The sequence below is a fragment of the Nuphar pumila genome, chromosome 14 (assembly GCF_984573655.1).
Source record: "Nuphar pumila chromosome 14, dmNupPumi1.hap1.1, whole genome shotgun sequence".
Classification (NCBI taxonomy): domain Eukaryota; kingdom Viridiplantae; phylum Streptophyta; class Magnoliopsida; order Nymphaeales; family Nymphaeaceae; genus Nuphar; species Nuphar pumila.
Genome location: NC_143262.1, coordinates 90,205,487 through 90,224,677, shown reverse-complemented (window position 1 = coordinate 90,224,677; position 19,191 = coordinate 90,205,487). Strand labels below are relative to the sequence as shown.

Sequence of the window (19,191 nt, the reverse complement as noted above, 5' to 3'; positions counted from 1 at the left end):
GGTTCACTGAATTTTTCAATTGCACTCCTAAAATTGTTTCTATCTCTATGGGTATATGTTATAGGATCTCTCAATGCTTCTTCATTTCTATGTTGGGAGATAGGTGGATGAGAATAACCATCTTCTTTATCATTGACGTCATTATGAATGAAATCGCCGTCACTATCATCACTATTATAATCATGTGCTAACATTTCAAATAAAAAAGAATAATCCATGTTTTCTTCATGGGTTCACTCCTTTCAAAACCATTAACATTTTTCAGAAAACTCACATTTCTAGAAACATATAGCTTGTCATTCTTAATATCATAACAACGAAACCCTTTTTGGGTTTCAGAATATCCAAGAAAAGCGCAGGCAATGGCTTTTGGTGAAAGCTTGTCGTTCTTGTCAGTAAGAACGAAGCATTTACAACAAAAAATTCTCAACCGACTATAGTCGAGTTCTTTGGTATACAATTTTTTAAAAGGCGAGATATTGTTCAAGTTTTTAGAATGTAGTCGATTTATCAGATAGACAGATGCTAAAGCCGCTTCAGCCCAAAAACCTTTTGGGATGTTTTGAGAAACAAGTAATGTTCGAGTTGTCTCTATTATATGTCTATGCTTTATTTCCGCTAATCCATTTCAGACAAGATCTTTGGTGAAGAATACCATGACTTTCAAGATAATTTTTTAATTCACTTGAAAGGTATTCTCCACCAGAGTTAGTTCTAAAATTTTTTAGATTCCCATTAAATTGATTTTTAATCATCATATGATAGGTTTTAAAAATTGAGAAAACTTCATATTTGTGTTTAAGAAAATAAATCCAACAATATCTCGTGTAGTCGTCAACAAAAATGACATAATATGCAAATCCTTCTTTTGATAGGACGGGTGCCGGTCCCCATACATCCAAATGGATAATTTCAAAAGGTCTTGTTGTAAACATAGATCTTTGACAAAAAGACAATTCTTTCATTTTCCCAAGAACACAGTCGTTACAAGTGAAATCACTTTTCCATAGACTTTTAACAAAAGGTAAATGAGAAATTTTTGTAATATTTGGATGTACAAGTCTCTTGTGCCACACATTAATATCCTTTTGTTGGACAACATTACAAAACGAGTTCTTTAGAATTTGAAGGGAATCGACATAATATAGATCGCCCTTCCTAGAGCCTTCCCCAATCAATCCCCCGACCGGCGATCCTGTATCCAACATTTGTTAGATGAAAACTTTATATCACACCCATGATCCGAGAATTGAGAAACAGAAAACAAATTTAAGTTTAATTTGGATATAAATCTAATTTTTGGAATAAAGAACCCTTGTTTTTCAAAAATTTATATTTCTTTAACTTCAAGAGATATTCCATCCGCAGTTGAAACAAAAATGGAGAGGGATTTTTTGAGTATTCGGAAAAAGAACTAAAACTTGGGGTCATGTGAAAAGAAGCACCTGAATCTAAAAGCCAAGAGGTCTTACCGGGAGGAGAAGAGGTTGACATGGCGGCGCCGGAAATAGCCCATTTTAGAAGAGGTTGAAGTGCATCCACAATTTGTTGCAATGAGAGAGTTCCATTTGAAGATGGCGAGCACTCTTCCTTTTAAGATTGGAATGTAGTAGTCATGACAAATAACTTTTTTCACTTTGGGCAAATAAGCTTGATATGCTCCGGTTCCTTACAAAAATGGCATAAAAGCTTGCTATAATCCTTCTTCCCTCCTTGACCACTTGAGTGTTGATTCTTGAAGTGAGGAGGCTTGTAGGTCCTTAAGTTGCTCCCCGGTCTTAAGACGGCATTAACTCCTTCATTTTCTTCATTATTGGAAGGTGTAGCTAGAACACTTGGGTTGTTCTTGCTTATACCCATGCAAGTCTCTTCCCCACTCAGTTTAGTAATTACATCTTCAAGAGAGGGGGAAGTGAAGGCGGATAAAAGAGAAGACCGGATTTGTTCGAATTCAGGCTTAAGCCCATTAAAAAAATTAAAAAATCTATCTTCTTTCAATTGTTTATGACGAAGCTCTATGGCTTCTCCACTTCACTTGGGTTCGAGTATAGCAAGCTCATACCAAATAGAAGAGAGTTCAACAAAATCCTCTTATACACACCTTCAATGGGCTCACATAGCCCTTATTTATAAGCACACTTAAAGAGTCGTTGGGCTATTCCCAACGGCTCTTATTAAAGACGTTGGGAATCAGCCCAACGTCTATCTTTTTAAACAGTATACAACAGTCAATGGCTGACTGTTGTATACTGTACACGTGGTTGACTGTGTACATAAACATTATATAAAAAGATCAAAAAAAGAAATAGAAAAAATACAAAAATAAGAAAAAATAAAAAGGAGGAATTACAATCATATTAAAAAAACATGAATATGCGTAAAATGTAGAAATAACTAAAATACCCCTTCTTTATATTTATATATATATGTATATATATATATATATATATATATACATTGTCTTATGAATTACAATTTAACACTGTCATCTCTCCCTCTCTTTGTGCTCGCTCCCCTCCCCTCTCGTCCTCTCTCTTCGACAGCTCGCCCGACGACCCCCGCATCCCCCCCTTCTTGGTGACCTAGCCCGTTGTCGGGGTTGCGGGTGGGGTTGATGCCGACAATCGCCGAATGTCTGCGACGAGGGAGAGGAGGAGGTGGCGTCGGGCTCCCCTGAGAGGCGTCGGGAGGAGAGGAGGCGAGCGAGAGAGCAGAGCTGCAAAAGAGGATTAGGGCAAGCAAAAACAAAATTTTTTTACGTCTAAAAATTGGACAAAAATAACCCTGGGTGTGGTCAACGCACCCAGGGTTGTGTTGACCGCACCGGGTGCTGCACGCGCACCCGCATCATGTTGCATCGATGTTGGTGCGGCACCTGTTTTGCCGAATCCGTGTGACTTAGTTCTTGAGGAATGAGTGGGGAAAGAATCCTCCCAACTAGTACCTACCGAACCTTCTCCAAAAGCTATCAAATCTTTAGAATCATTTTCTGTTTGCCACCTACTTCACAGCAGTCTGATCCACAAATATTGTAATGGCACACACTTCATGTCTATGATCGCTATAACTAATCATTCCCAAAATCATGAGTAATATAAGGTCTCAGAAGAAAAAACTCAATCTCAAAATCATAAGTAATATAAGGTCTCAGATGTCATAACATGCATTCCTCCCAGGTTTCGTTGGCACTATTAATATTCATGCAAGGTCAATCTTCAATTTGTTTCTAGAAGAGTTTTAATGGGTATGGATCTCTTGGAACTATGATAGAATGAGTTATAATCTAAACATCATTCTCTCCCCTCTTTTGTGCAGGTTAAATACGTAGTGCAAATTTTAAACGATACTGGCCCTTTCAAGGAAGGCTTGCAGTTGTAACGTATATATTTAGTCACCAACATTGCACACCCATACAGATGTAATGGTAGCTTTTAGGTGTGACACAAGTTTGGTGTACATAACAGATTTACGGGTTGGGTCGCAATGAAAATGTTTCTGTGCCCTGGCTGATATTCTTCCACCACAAAGCGAAGCATGGTATGAACAATACAAGGGACCTCATGATAAGAAAAAAGGTGGGAAAGTTGCAGTAATTCTTTGGAAAAGCCTGGTTTTTTTCATCTTTGGCATGTTCCTCAGGCAGGAAAAAGCACTTGATATTGTAATTAGAAGATTGTAATGGAGAAGGTAAAAGAATAAAATTTCACAGAGGGTTCAGACCTAAGCCCGACCTTGAAAGCTGTTCCTTATTTCATATTATTCATGATTTTGGGTAATTAGTGGGGTTTATCTTCAGTAAGATGGTGTATCAAATCTGGGGCTTACTCTGATTATTGGTTGATCATAACCATAGTTTACATTAAGCATTACTGGTATGATAGATATAAGCTGCCATTTAGTTGGCTAATCAAATATAGCACATTCATGCTTATTTCTTAAGCTCCATGTGCAAATTCAGTAAAAATCTCACCTGTGGATGCTTCTCATTTTTCAACTGTCACAGAGATACGATCAGTCACTTGACACTAGTTCGAGAGGTGTGTTCATGATTTTTTTTAAAAATAGGATATGATCACACCATTTTTAACATGGACTCACTGTAGGATTTGAATCCTACAAACCTCCATTGAGATTGCCCACCAATCTAACTATCACATTGGAGCCAAGTGATGTTTTATTGATCCATGGTGCCGACGGCTGACAACTTGGGGGTGTAAATGGTCTGGAATTGGGCCAGAAATCAAACTGGCCCAAATGTGAGTTTAGTCGGATTTGGTAAGGATATCCAGATACAATTACAATGCAAAAACCATTAGTTGGATTAAACCCTTAATTTTTGAAAAATATTTGCACCAAATTTAATGGATCTTGACCAGCGCCCACATCAGATCTGGGTGTGGTCTATGAACATCCAGAATTATCATGTGATAACTAATTAATTAGTACAATGAACCTGTTTTTACGGGCACAAGGCCAGTTCATCGACACCCACAGATGGGAGGTTATCGGATGATGACTCAGGGATGTCAACGACTCGGACATTATCCAACATTTGACCTGAATTCAACTCCAAATCCGATTTGGTAAAGAAATCCAAATCTGATTGATAGTGAGATTCAGATTCATCTGATGGATATCTGATTGAAACAGGTAGTGAATGCTGTTGCATGTAATTAATTGATCTTCATCCTAGTCTGAATCCGACTCTGATTGGCCAATACCAAATTAGTTGGATCTCGCATTGGCAACATCTGACCTGAATCCAAAGCATTTTCATTCCTAGAAGATGATCCAAGAATTCCTCATCAGGATATATTTGATGGCTCTAGCTATTAGCTAGAAGGGGTGTCAATGGGTTGGAGCTGATTTGGACCCAGGTGTGTCTAAACCCGAATTTGATTTTGAGGTGCGGGTATTGGGTCCGATCAGACCCACCATAAGAAAAGCCATACTCAGGTCGTATAAGGATTACATGAACCAGAACTGGTCTATACTAGGTAAAATCATAGTTTTTGTCCTTTTTTTTACATTGAATATTTGTGAATCTTAATTGGAACTCAGCCTGGATCAGGGTGTGGTGTGGAAATTTGCAAACCATACCCCGCTTCATACACTAACAGACCGTTTGGGTTTGACATGGAGTTCGGCTGGGCATCTCCTTTATCACCAAACCCTATTCCTGTCGGGTTCAGTATTGGTTGGGTCCGGGTCAAACCCTACCCATTGGCACCCCTACTAGCTAGATCTGTTTATGGTCTTAATCATTCTTTCCCTAGTCCTAAAAAAAGGAAGGGGAAAAAATCTTGAGAAGTATCGCTCTTGTTAAGTTGAAACACAACTAGTTTAGAGTCTTTAGACTAACTGTTAAGTGATTGGATGTGGGTACACTCCAAACTGATGCAGCAAGTCAGACAAGACCCACCAAGTCTGTCTAATCCACCCTCTGACTAGAGTAGGCGTTCCTTCCAATCAAGGGTCATTGTTAAGACTTTGTTTTGGCAAGGTCCAGCCAAGTCCTCTGGCGGTTTTGTGAATAGCAATTATGAGTTTGATGGTACAGACTTACAGTGCACTGAAACATAAAGAATACGTATAAATAATTTAAATCTTGATCCATTGTAAACAAGCGGTTCCATGGTCTAGTGGTGAGGACATTGGACTCTGAATCCAGTAACCCGAGTTCAAATCTCGGTGGAACCTTTGCCTTTTTTCTCGTTAATAATGCATTTGCAATGGTTTGCCATTTTTTTTAAAAACTTTTCGATGCCTCTACTGCTTTTTGGAAAATGTTGACGAGAGAAGTCGTTTTCCAAAAAACAGATACTGAAGCTTCTGCTGCCACCTGTAAAACCTTCAACATTTTCTCCCTATACAATCTTCCACTTTTCCATTAACTTGTATGTGGCTAGCACTTGGGATGCACACTAGCCGGGTTCGAGCTGAGCTTGGGCTGGCTTGTCTTGGCTTGTTAAGGAAAACAGGTTGTTCAAGCTCGGCTTGAGCTTAAAAACTTTAATTTAAAAATGTTTTTAATTTAACCAGTGAGATTTTAACTTAAGGTAAGACACATATTTGTGTTAAAAATATGAACAAAATATATAGATATATAAATCTAATTGTTTTATATAACTATATGAACCGAGCCTAATCGAGCTTACCAAGCTTATTCGAGCTGGACTGACAGTTGAAGCTTGGCTTGTTTATGTATTTTGAGCTTGAAACCTTGTTCAAGCTCGGCTCATTTATTTTTTAAATGAGTTTGAGCCGAGCTTAAACGAGTAGAGCCCGAGCTAGCTTGGCTCGTTGTGCATCCCTAGCTACCACCATTGTCCAATAAGATTTCAAACTCTCTCTCTCTCCATGTTCTATGCTGGTTTTGGTTGGTGACTATTCTCTATTGATGTGAGCTTCAGTTTGCTTTGAAAGTCATTCCTTGCTTCTATTTTCCACTCTTCCAACTTGTTATTCTTTCCACACATATACGATTATGTGCCACAGTGCGAGCACACTGTTGAATCACTGATAAATAAATGCCATCCGTAACAGTGCATCCTTTGCTGCATAGTGATTGAATTGATCATCAATAGCATTAAAAAAAAACTACACAATAAAAGGAAGCAAGCAGACATTCTTCACTGTTTGCCCAATTTTTTTTCAGTCTTGGCAAGTAAAATTGCCAGGGTGAAAAAACAGAAATCGGTGGGACTCACCTTCAAAAAAAAGCAGATCTCAGAGTGGTGGTAAATAATACAAGCTCAGTTCCTCTTACCATCAGTACTTTTACTTAGTCTTGGTGATGATTATGAGACATTTTGTGTTCCTTATTGCCGCTTGGTAAGAAAAACTTTCTTACTAAGTTGGCAGAGGAAAAAAAAAAAGAAGACCCGGAAATAGCGGGGAAGAATTGGAGATGTGAACATGTTCTTGGATTTGTCTGGATGAAATAAATGTGTTGCTGCCTCTTACTTTTATTTCCTTCTCTATTAAGGGACTCTTATCTTTCTTCACAAAAAAAAAGGTAAGGAGGTTGAGGGTCCATTTAGCATTTTAGTATGTGTAGAGTCAGGACTAGGGAATTGGAAAAATTAAAATTAAGTTCAATTGGTATTTCAATTTCCAACATTGGGCTTTGTTTCACCCTGCACCTGAAACACATGACTTTGTGTTTTCTTATTAATGTTGGTGAACGGATTAAGCAAGTGGTATCCAATCTTCATGGTTCACACACACGCACATATATATATATATATATATATATATATATATATATATATATATATATATATATATATATATATATATATATATATATATATATATATACAAACGGAATGAAAACCTCTCCAACGGAAACCCTCCCAAACCACAATGAATTTTGTTTTTTGTTTTAATTATGAATGTGTTCACCGTGATCAATTTACTATAAATAGACACTTCATGAATTTTGAATAGAAAAATTGGTGTTTGGAGTCTAAAAAATTTATGAAAATTGTACATTGTTGATTTTGAAAATTATAAAAACCATCCATGCATCGGAATCAAATGCTCCAAAAACCGATTCATATAAAAACAAGCATATATGTAATATCGCATATTTTGTTACATAGTTATTTTATAATTTTTGTCAAAATTTTGGCTAAGTCTGGAAGAAAAATCGTTTGAGGCTTGATTTTTAGACTGAAATCTTTGAGTCTGGGAAATTGCGATGAAAGTTATCTGTCGCTAATCCCTCGCTAACCCGTCACTAAACTGTTTAGTGATGGATTAGCGATGAATTAGCGACGGATTACAACCATCACTAATCCATAAATTTCTTGTAGTGGGAGGGGTCTTGCAGTCGAGCCATTATGCTAGCCGAATTGGGCTCGACTGGCCAGGTTTGGCCTGACCTGGCAGTGCCTTGACAGGCCTGCCAGGTTCACCTGGCCTGCCAGGCCTATTGTGCATGCAGGGGCCCAACCGAGAGGGCTCAGCTGGGCAAACACCTCAAAAAGAAGAAGAAGAGAATTTAAAATAAAATTTTTTGTGTTATCCTTTGGGGCTGTCAGTCACGTCCTGGCAGCACATACACATAGGCCTTGGCTGGGTCTGTGTATGGGTTGTCAGGCCCAGTCGACAGGGTCAGCTTGGCAAAGGCCTGTCTGGCCCAGTCTGGCCCTTGGGCAGGAATGGGATATGCCTGGTAGGGTTGGTCAGACCCGACCCAGCTGACCCTGGTCAGCTGGGCTTGCTGAGAACCCCAGCCGACTAGGTCAGCTGGGTGTGAATCCTGCAGAAAAAAATAGGGGACATATAGAGGGTGTTGGGTTCTTGCTTTGTTTACAAAAAAAATTTGCCTGTGTGTGCTAGGTTGGCATTGCTATCTATGTCATTGAGAAACAGTTTACTTACAATGTGTAGTATGATGTGTGTATGTGCATTTCAAAAGGAAGCATTGCATTTACAGCTATGTATGCACTTGAAGAAGAATTATGCATTGATGTTTATTCCAAATAAAATCAGTGCATTAATAGTACATATGCATTTGATAAAAATGACCATGTGATGTTATTTCAATGAAAAAAATGCATTGACAAGTATGTATGCATATGGTGGAAACATGCATTGATAGGTGTATGCAAGTTGTTGATACCATGCAATTTACATGAATATGCATACTCAAGGAAAAACATGCATTCGACATGAGCAAATGCATTAAGTGAAAACATGCATTTGACATATTATGCACAGTGAATGAAAGCATACAATAGACTGAATAAGTGCAATATATGAAAGCATGCACTTGTCACTATTACATGAATTGAATGTAAATATGCTTTTAAATGTCTTTGTTTCCTACACACACAACTAAAAACTGCATTTATGAATGTGCATTTAGAAAGCATGTGAAGTATGACATGTGGTTATGGTTTTTGCATATGGTGCATCGACGATCCAAGTGAATCGTCGCTGATCTAAAGAGCCTTGAGTACTAGATGCTACTTTGCTCTTTACTTTTAAATGCATCACAAAAAATCATATTTATTTGTATTACACTATATTGCACTATTCCATGTGTTTTCATGGGCAAAAGTCCTGTGATGACTCTCGCAGAGGTAGATGCAAGTTTTTGCCTGGCTTTTGCATGCTAAATTACAGAACTTAATAATTGGCCTTAAAAAAATGAATAAGAACAGTGTAATATACGATATGAGATCTCCCATCGAAAGAATGAGCATCTTAAAGATTTAGTTTTGATGGACCACGAGGATACAAAAACTCTGTGTGCTTTACTTTTACCCCTGAACTCGATATTGAGATTTTTTCTCCTGGCCACGATTTTAGGGAGAGTCAGCCACTTTACTTGAGGGTGGTGTGTTCGACACAACTGTTATTTTGGTATACCAAGAAAGTTGCACTATTGGATGTGGAGATCCTTAGTGTCCCGACATTAGATGTGAAGGTCTAATGTTCTGAAGGTGATTCGGTCAAGGACTAAGTTTGGAACCCAGTAATAAAATATGACTTGTGTGCTAAGTTACCCTGAAATTCCTACTTTACATCGAGAAATTGTATCAATTTGGTGTATCTGAGGGTAACAATAATTAAAAAGAGAAACTTAAATTGTATGCATTTAATAGAAAATGCATATGAAAAGGAAAACTTTAAGGAAAAATAATAAAGTGTTCATGCATTGCACATAAATCATGAATATTCCTGCTATTCATTAGAACATGCATGTTTACTTGTTCTTTTAATTGTTACATGTTGGTGGATGCATGTTGTTTGATCCCTAATGCATATTAAATGTCCTGGTTACTTAAGTTGTGATCCTTGTTATTTATTAATGTTCTCACATGCTTAGTAATTGTTCTTTACTGCATAAATGCTTAAATTGAATTATATAAATGTCATAATTGTATTCCTCTAAATTATTGTATGAAATCTTATATGTTTTCTTTATGCTCATTTATTTCATTAGAGGTACTTATACACAAAATTTCTTGAATTTTTGACACCCTTATTTTTGTAGTTTTTGCAGCCGCAAGAGATCAGTGAAGCGACTAACTTCTAGTAGATCTACGAGTGTCACACTTTTGCTGGATAGTTCACAGAGGGACAACATGGCTCAGTCTTTTTCTTTATTTACTTTCATGTTATTTAAAATAACTCTGATATGTCTTTTACAATTATTGTTAGATACTCCTTTTATGATTAATAAATAATGAGTTGTGGTATGAGATGATAAATGTAAGATATCTTGTGGTGTGTTTGATTATCCAATGGAAAGTGAAATTGTAAAGGCCCCCGGGTCTCTGAGAATATTTCTGCAATTGATTTAAAAAAAACCCGCGTTTTTAAGAGGTATGAGTTGGGGTTGTTACAATATAGATCTGTATTGTTGAAATTTAAAAAAAATATCAAAAATCCAATAAAATATCCATTGAAGAGGTTTGGGAGGGTTTTTCATTGGGGAGGTTTTCATTTGATATATATATATAGCCGCTAACCACTTTTCTAATTAACCGCTCAGCTAACTCATCTTTTGAAGGATTTTTCTCATGATTTACCTAAATCTGACAGACGTGTTCAGCATGATCAATTTATTGGGGAATAACATTTGGATCATGTTTTTTTAAGCTTTGAATATTTATGAAAATCTTAAAGTCAATTTTTTAAATCTTATACAAACCTACCTACTTCTTGGAATTAGACATTTGTATGATCATATTTAAAAACAAAACATGAAAAAATCCCATTGAAAGTATCGTCAGCTAGGTAGGCGATTAGTTAGAAAAATGATTAGCAACTACTACCTTATATATAGGATACAAGATCTGTGTTAAATATGGCATGGTGTTAAATGAAACATTTTATCAGATTTCTTGAGTTTTTTCAAAATTCTGACAGTACATATGTAATCTACATGATTGTTTTTATAGGAATCAGGTCTCGAAGGATTTGATTCAGATGGTGCATGTATAAGGTTTCAAAAAATCAACAGCCTACGATTTTCTTCAAGTGTTGATTTCTAGTAAATCAATCATACTGCACACATATGTATGGTTAAATTTTTTAAAAATTACCAAAAAATCTGATAAAATGTCATTTGGCACCATGCACGGATCTTGTATTATATATATATATATATATATATATATATATATATATATATATATATATATATATATAGAGAGAGAGAGAGAGAGAGAGAGAGAGAGAGAGGACATTCATTGTAGTTCTGAACCAGGATGACATATGGGTGGTAAACTCTTGTTTGTGTGAATGTAACCATCAAATCTTGAATCTAGCCATCCAGATGTGTTTAGCATGATCTATAGCATTTTAATTAGTTTAATAATATCTGATACATTATTATATTCCATTTTCAAGCAATGGTGTCCGGAACTTACACATCTCTCTCTCTCTCTCTCTCTCTCTCTCTCTATATATATATATATATATATATATATATATATATATATATATATATATATATATATATATAAAGTGGTAGCAGCCTACCCCTTTTTTGAGACTACCAATAACCTACCACTAGTGAACAAGTGTTTCATGTTTTTTCAATAAAAAAAGCATGATTTTTAAACAGTGAATATTTTTTAAAATATAGACCAATGATTTTTAAATCTTATAAAATTCTATTGTGTCGTAATCAAACGTTCCAAGAACAGATTCCTATAAAATCAAGCAAGTATATCAGGGAATCTTTATACCCTGTAATATTGACAGGAGAAAATGACAAGAAAAGGTCCAAGTTGGTAAAAAAACAGAGAAAAGTGACAACATTAGTGAAAAATCATATGTTGAAAGTCAATCATGATGATCATACGGGGTATGGAATCGGCATCTGGTCTGTGTAACAGGATATGTAAATGCACTTGGGGGAACACACAGGCCTAAGCAACATTAATATAATTCCCAACTTTCTACCATATGGGTCTCTTGCCTCGTAAGCAAGCGCTCGTCTTCTATGATGACCTATGACTAGTAGTCTTATGCTTGTATTGGTATCTTCTGTGTCGGTATCTTGAACAAAGAAACATTCACACAGTAAAAACGCCTGAAACCTATTTCAAGAGAGCTCAGTGATGAATTCTCACAATGCAAGTAGAAATACAGATAGAAACAAGAAGGCAAGAACATACACCCTTAAGCCCCCATATTATACATTAAATCCACATACACCCAAATAAACACACGTAACAAAAAATAAAGAGAGCCCAGCCCAGTAACACATGCAGCACCTAAAGCAAAATCCCATCTTCCATAGAAATAGACAGAAGCGGTAATGGGCTCACTGGAGGAAGCTTTTAATCAGAGAGAGAAGCTGGTTCAGGACTAAAGCAAGTGATTCAGTCAGGCAACAACTCTGGCAAGGCGAGGCCGCCTCTCTGCTTCATTTTCTGGTAATATATCCGGTGGTAGCTTCCGCTTCCTGGTGGCTTTCACTGTGGCTGTTGCAGGCTTTACATAGCTCCTTAGTTTATTCACATGTGCTAGTTGAAGAGGCTTGAGGAGGAAATCTTCAGCTCCTTCTGAGAGACACCTGAACGTAAGTAGCATGAACCAAAACTCGCTCAGTCGTGACCATATATTGGGAAGCGGAGAACACACAACATGCGGGCACTTTTAGTTATAGCTTGGTATAAATTTTTAAAATTATTACCTACTGATTCTCTGAGGGTCATTCTCTGATGACATTATGACCACCGGAATCGATTTCAGGCGACTGTCTTCCTGATATTTCAGAGGTGAAATAAAACAGTGAATACAAGAAAGTCAAACTGTATGAGTCACGAATGCAAAAACAGGAAATTTTTTCCATCGTATACCTTCACTGTTTTGAGAAAATCATAGCCAGTCATTCCGGGCATACAGTAGTCAGTAAGGATGATATCAATTTGATTATTCTACAAAAGATTTCCACAAGATTAGTCATAAATGAAAAGGAAAATAGTACATAGAAAAGAACTCCAAAAATGAAAGAAGGGAGCTGTTTTGGGTAAATGAGTGTTCCAGTTACATGAAGATTCCAATTCTGCAGATATTAAATGAATGAACAGTTGCTCCGAACCGTCATTGACAATAATTGGTACTACATACTGACGTTTCAATGAAAAGACACAGTACAGCTGCGAGAGCTGCACATTAAAAGTAAATCAGTGAAACCAGAAACTAGCACTTCAAACCTACACATGAAACAGAGAATTTTTTCTGGACTTCATTGATTTCGTTTGAGCCATGTACAGATTTCTCTGAATCGACTGATAGTTTGATATCAATGTTGATCAGCTAAAGACAGATCAAGAAGGCATTCAAGAACTAGTCTAGGGCTGCACGTGAGCCGAGCTTGAAAATATTGAGCAAGCTCGAGTTAGCTTGGTTGGCTGGAGCTGATTAAGCTTATTGAAAAAAAGGCATTTGAAATGCTCGAGGGGGAGTGATTGGAAGTTTGGAACCCAGCACCTCTTTCAAAACTGCCCCATGTCACTTTTTTCTTTGTTTTCGTGTGCAACAATCCTAATTGAACTTAATCAAGACCAACGTTGTTACATATATGAACTGTTGGAAGAGTGTGGAGCTTGTTTCCTACTTGGATATAAATTCTTAATTTCTGTGGATACAACTTCGCAGGGCACTAGCCCCAAGGCAATTTTTTTAAGGGTAGTTCTATAATTTTACCCTAGATTCCTTGTTATATTCAACAACACTAGTAGACTCATTGTAAAACTCGTAGACTCCTATTTAAAGGAGGCAATCCGGCTCTTGTATTATATATCAATCAATAAAAAAAAGGCAATTCTTGCCGAACCATGTAAAATCATTGTTTTCTTGTGTGGCTATTTTTCTCCTTTTTGCTTTTTCGTGCTTGTTTCTTCGATCCATTAGGTCGAAGCATCATTCTCTAACGTGAACAAACCCGATGAGCTCAAGTAGCTCAGCTCATTGTGTACCCCTGGTTAATGTAGGCCCTTCAAACAAGTAACACCATCAACCAACCAAGCAGCCTTGCAAGTTCTTAGATGATAACTGATAAGAGACCAAACTTTTCTACTTACAGTAGCACTGGTTGGTTCGGCATTCTCTTCATTCAAACCAAGAACTTCCATAGCCTTCTGCCCACTATTGACAGCAGTGACTGCAAAGACTAGGGAAAATTAGAACTACCTTGAAATATTAAACTGCAGAAATGAAGAATCTTGCAAGGGTCTAATATATATTTTAGCCAGTTTATGAGTTGTAACCAGACCATGTTTGCAGCCTTTGAATCTTCATTAGATCACAAACCAGTGCGCACACACACACACATTGCAGAAGCAATAACACACCTTCTAAAGATGTTGATGGCAACCAGAAAGAGAAAATTGAAAACTACCGAAAAGAATACTAATGTTTTTTCAAGAAATAAAAGTTTATACCTCAAATTTTCAAAAAAATAAGAAAATTGTCCAAATTAGGAAAATGTGATCTATACACCCCCCAGTAAACACATTTCTAAGCTAGAATAAGGGCAGTAAAATTATTAGAGAGCAAATTATCAGCCAGATTCCAGAAAACTTACATAACAATGAGGAAAGGAAAGGTCGATAAATAAATAAAACAGGCCTATACATGTGGTGCACAAAGGAATCAAAAAGTCCATAAACACGCAAAAAAATGACGAAATTAAAAACAAAACAAAAAAAATCTAAAGAAAGAAAAGTAGTGCCTAGCAGATTAACTATAAAAAAAGAATACAAATGGAAAATAACAAATCGGTCACTTGTAGATACAAAGGCAAAAAGAAGGGAAACCAATTTAAACCTTAGGTGAAGAATTTCAGAAAACAAAGGAAAGCAAATGCAAAGTTTCAGCTTTAACTCAACTATAAATGGCCACTAGAAAGGCATCAATAAAGCTTAAAATACTTAATACACAATTTCGTGCGAACAGTGTAATATTTCTGGAACTCGAGGAAAGATTAAAATGCCAGCCATAACTACTTGAACCAAGAAGCAAAAATCCAACAAGTCCAGCAAAATTATACAGAAGTGCAGTGTAGAAGAAGAAGAGGAATACCAACAACAGCAAATTGTAGGAAACAAAAAAACAAAAAGCCACAATGGCCAAAGTCCAAACTTCACATTTCACTACCACCCATTTAAACCAACATGGAAACAAGAGGAAATGAGCAAAATCCAACTTGTAGAAAACAGTGATAGAAACCAACGCTGAAACAAGAAGAGGAACACCAACAATTCCAAATTGTAGTAAAAACAAGGCCACAATATCCAAATTTCAGATTTCACTCATACCACCCATTGAAACCAAGACACAAACGAGGAGACGAACAGCCACGATTCCAATTTGCAGAAAACACAGAGGCTACAATGGTTCAACCTGGCCTTTCCCTCATAGAACTCATGACAGAGCATCATTGAAAGAAGAAGAAAAAGGAACACCAACAGATCCAAACTGCAGAAAAAACAGGACCAACTATGCCCAAACCACACCATTTGCCTTACACCACCATGAAAAAACAGCCCTGAAACAACAAAAAAAGGAACACCAACGAATCCCAATCGCAGAAAAACAGAGTACAAGCAATGCCCAAACCTCACGTTTACTTCACACGACCATAAAAAATGACGCTGAAACAGAGAGACCAAAAAAACAACACCCACAATCCAAAACACCACTATTCTAGCTAGCCATACTCTGAAGCACGGGAATTGTAGGTACCCACCTTTGAAGAGGCCGGATTTGAGGATCTTCTCGACGATTCTCCGGTCAACAGCGCAGTCGTCGACGGCCAAAACATGAAGGCAAGGTGGCGGTGGAGTGGTGTCAGTCATGGTTGCCCTCACCTCACCTCCGCCTGCTCTCCCAAACTTGAGCTTTCCGTCCTATCAAGCACCGCCACCACCACCACTCCGTCTGCTGCACATCCATTAATATTCCTCCCCCTTCTTTTCTTTCTATATCTTTCACTCTATGCCATGCTCTCTCTCTAGTCTCTCTCTCTCCCTTGAGATTTGGGAGATTGAAAAGGAAATATGCGTTTTGTAGATAGCAGTGCACAATTTGATTTAAATTAATGAAAAGAAGAGAGAGAGAGAGAGAGAGAGAGAGAGAGGATGTCAATAACATTCTTGTTTTTTTCTGTACTGAGAAAAAGGGTCGTCCCCTCTTCGATTTTGCAATATCACAAACTCGTTTGACATGGAGTCATGGACTTCTCTACGACTTTATTGCCCCCATATATTCAGCTTTGCTTCAGTCAATGGACCTGGGGTTTGACTCTGTATAGTAGGGTTGGGATGGGTCTGATTCATAGAGTCCATGGCTAGCAAGGCTTTGGTAGAACAGATCTGGTCCGTTTCTGACTTGTGAACTCATTGTTGTGAGCTTGAATCCCCTTGGCACGTCAAACTCTGTGCTAAATTACTTGGACAATCATGGCTTGTGGAGCCTTGGCTCTGGGAACTGTATCAGATAAGGTTTAAGACATTGTCATTTTAATGGGCTGGCCCTGCAAATTTTGTGCCTTATTTTTTCATTTTTATCTGCAGCTGAACTTTGATCCCATATAACATGCATACGCCATTGTCTCCCACCTCCCATGCAGCATATTAGCTAAACACACTGCAAACGATATTATTGACTCCAACTGAACATGGATTCATGATTCATCATCCTTTTGCCTTTGATCCATCGATGTTAAATCACTGACAGCAGGCATGCGCACATGCATGTTATACATTGTGTGCGTGTGTTTCCAAAACAAGAGTACTTTTTAAAACAACCCATGTTTCGGTTATTTATCTGCAACATTCAACTCTAGTACAAACACATGTTTCTCACAATTTTATATATCCATTTAACATAATATCGATATTGGTATTTCTACCAAGTACTAAGCACAGTCTAGCTATACTCGGCTCTGTGATTGAAAAAGAGTAAAAATGGCTATATCTCAGTTACAGAAGTGGCTTTGACTGATCAAACACACTGCTAAATTCTTCTCTCATAATGCTTAACCTAGTCTTGTCAAGCCTTAGGAAAACCAACAGGACCCAATTGAAACTAAACCCAGTGTTGCCTTGACTTATCCAAAGCTAATGACCAAGCCAAGCCTCGCTTGCCAAGTTGGTAATTACCAAGTTGACCTGACAGGTACTCGAGTGCTTGACCAAGTGTAAGTAGTCAGTCAGACCCTTAACTCACCAAATAAATGCATGACTCTTCTTGGTTTTTACAGTTTCGAAAACAGGAGCAGTGAACAAGAGCTACAAGTCTCTCATCTTGACCCTCCATGAAATATTCCCATGATAGCATGGTAATCAACACCGTACAAAATAAACATTTAGATCGAACGGCCAACATTATATATATAGAGAGAGAGAGGAATCATCCGGCCACATTTTTGTTAGGCACTTGTTAGGATCTGTAAAAAGTTCTAGGTGCTGGTGTTTTTTACTGCATCTGAACTGGTAAATGTGTATCATAGTTTACAAAGTAAAAAACATGAATTGGATTAGACATTTGTCATACTTAGAAGATGTAATTTTTTAGAAAGAAAAAATAAAAAGCTGGTATTATACTAAAACTTTTGCAGATCTAATATTCAAGTTTTTTCACCAAATTAATTTAATTTAAAGCATGTCTTTTAGTAAATGAATAATGATAAACACTTCTGATTAGAAAGTTTAGTTGTAAATACTTCATCTAATTTAGAAGCCACTATTTTAGTAACTTCAGTTTGAAAAGGAAAAGTAACCTTTTATACCAAAGATAACTTTACACTTTTAAGAATTGCATCATTTTTAGAGCATTTTGATCAATTTAATCAGTTGGATACTATTAACATTAACATATGGAGTTTAAAATCACCATGATAACTAATACAATCTAAAAATGCATATTTAGTTCAAATAGTCTAAATCACGTTTTATAATATATAGTTAATTTAAATTTAAACTCTTCATATTGACATTAACGATGTTCAATTGATTGTAATGATAAATCACCCTCAAGAATAGTAGCATTTAACAGACAATTTTTTTAAAATGGATTAAGTCTTTTTGTTTTTAGAGAAAAGGCACAGTCTTTAAAAAATAACAAATATATTTCATAAATTTAACTTATAATTTTTTTAACCCTAAAAATAACAATACTTTTAAAAAAATGTGGTCACTTTTGAGATTACCGTTAATATAAAAGGCCCACAGTTAAGTATGAGAAAGAGAGAGTTAGTCCCAGTGTGGCTACATAGAATAGAACCCTACCAGTTCCAGCGGGGCTCATTAAGAAATTCAAAATGGTTTCTATCCTGTCTTTGGTGGGACCCTCTAAATCTGAAGCGTTTACTGCTATAATCTATACAAGAGAGAGAGAGGGGATGTATAGGTTATATATATAAGAGAGAGTGTATAGGTCATGCTGTATATATATATATATATATATATATATATATATATATATATATATATATATATATATATATATATATATATATATAAAGAGAGAGAGAGAGAGTGTACAGGGTAATGCTGTCGTAACTGGTCCTGAGGGAAGGGAAAGGAAATCCTTTTTAGATTGTGTTGTCGGCTGCAATCTTTGGTGGATTGATTGGCACCACCCACCAATGACCCTTCTCTCTCTCTCTTATATTTTTTCCTTCCTTTTCTGCCTGTATGTTTTTTCTTTTGCTAAAATTTGCGTGGCTTGAAAATTCCTTTCCATAAATAAAACACAAAATCTTATTCTTTTTAAGCTGATTCCAAACATGATTTTCCCCTTTCCTACTAAAAGCAGTCCCAATCTCTACCAATTTTTTTCCAGTTTTGATATGAAATTCTGACTCCAAACTCCCATTTGCCAACATCCTGACATCCACCCATACCACATCTCTCTCTCTCTCTCTAGAGACTCTGGATATTGTATTCTCAGTTCCCTTTTATCTTTTTACTCATTTATGGTTCTCTCTCCCTCTCTCCAATTTTTGAGTTGTTTTTTCTCCAATGCTTGTGCATCGCTCCTTATTGTTTTCACTAATTTAGAGCTCTCTGTGGCATTGTTTTTAAAATTTGACCTCCCCCTTCTCCTCTTTGGTTTTATTTCTTGATTCTTTTTTCCAAAAGTTTTTTTTTTTTTTTGACAAGTAAACTCCATAGAGTTAAATGGTTGTAAAAGAAAGAAGGGGAAAAA

The 19,191-nt window shown here is 36.7% G+C and overlaps 2 protein-coding genes and 1 non-coding gene across 5 annotated transcripts in view; 2 read left to right on the top strand and 1 right to left on the bottom strand.

The window, feature by feature from the left end:
- Positions 1–3,964, top strand: part of LOC149817370 (uncharacterized) — a 31,301-nt gene extending 27,337 nt beyond the window's left edge. For all 3 annotated transcript variants that reach the window (XR_016427686.1, XM_089987728.1, XM_089987729.1), the window contains exon 12: positions 3,316–3,964. Coding sequence is in view for 2 of the 3 variants with exons in the window: in XM_089987728.1 (XP_089843854.1) it covers positions 3,316–3,378 (63 nt within the window). In the remaining variant the exon portion in view is untranslated. The remainder of the gene's footprint in view (positions 1–3,315) is intronic.
- A 1,664-nt stretch (positions 3,965–5,628) lies between these two features.
- TRNAQ-CUG (transfer RNA glutamine (anticodon CUG)) lies at positions 5,629–5,700 on the top strand. Its single transcript has one exon. It is a non-coding gene; the product is annotated as a tRNA-Gln (tRNA).
- A 6,372-nt stretch (positions 5,701–12,072) lies between these two features.
- Positions 12,073–16,018, bottom strand: LOC149817368 (two-component response regulator ORR3-like). The gene is made up of 5 exons (XM_089986795.1): positions 15,728–16,018; positions 14,061–14,140; positions 12,834–12,911; positions 12,668–12,738; positions 12,073–12,547 (listed from the first exon to the last, which is right to left on the bottom strand). Exons 1-5 carry the CDS (start codon positions 15,834–15,836, stop codon positions 12,358–12,360), a joined length of 528 nt encoding a protein of 175 aa, XP_089842921.1. The 5' UTR covers positions 15,837–16,018; the 3' UTR covers positions 12,073–12,357.
- Positions 16,019–19,191: the final 3,173 nt, after the last annotated feature.

Excerpts from the sequence above, each read along its gene's own strand:
- LOC149817368 (XM_089986795.1), bottom strand. The coding sequence starts at position 15,836 with ATGACTGACACCACTCCACCGCCACCTTGCCTTCATGTTTTGGCCGTC. Across the intron at positions 12,739-12,833 it reads ATTTTCTCAAAACAGTGAAG|GAAGACAGTCGCCTGAAATC; the intron begins GTATACGATGGA and ends CTGAAATATCAG. Across the intron at positions 12,548-12,667 it reads GACCCTCAGAGAATCAGTAG|GTGTCTCTCAGAAGGAGCTG; the intron begins GTAATAATTTTA and ends ACTTACGTTCAG.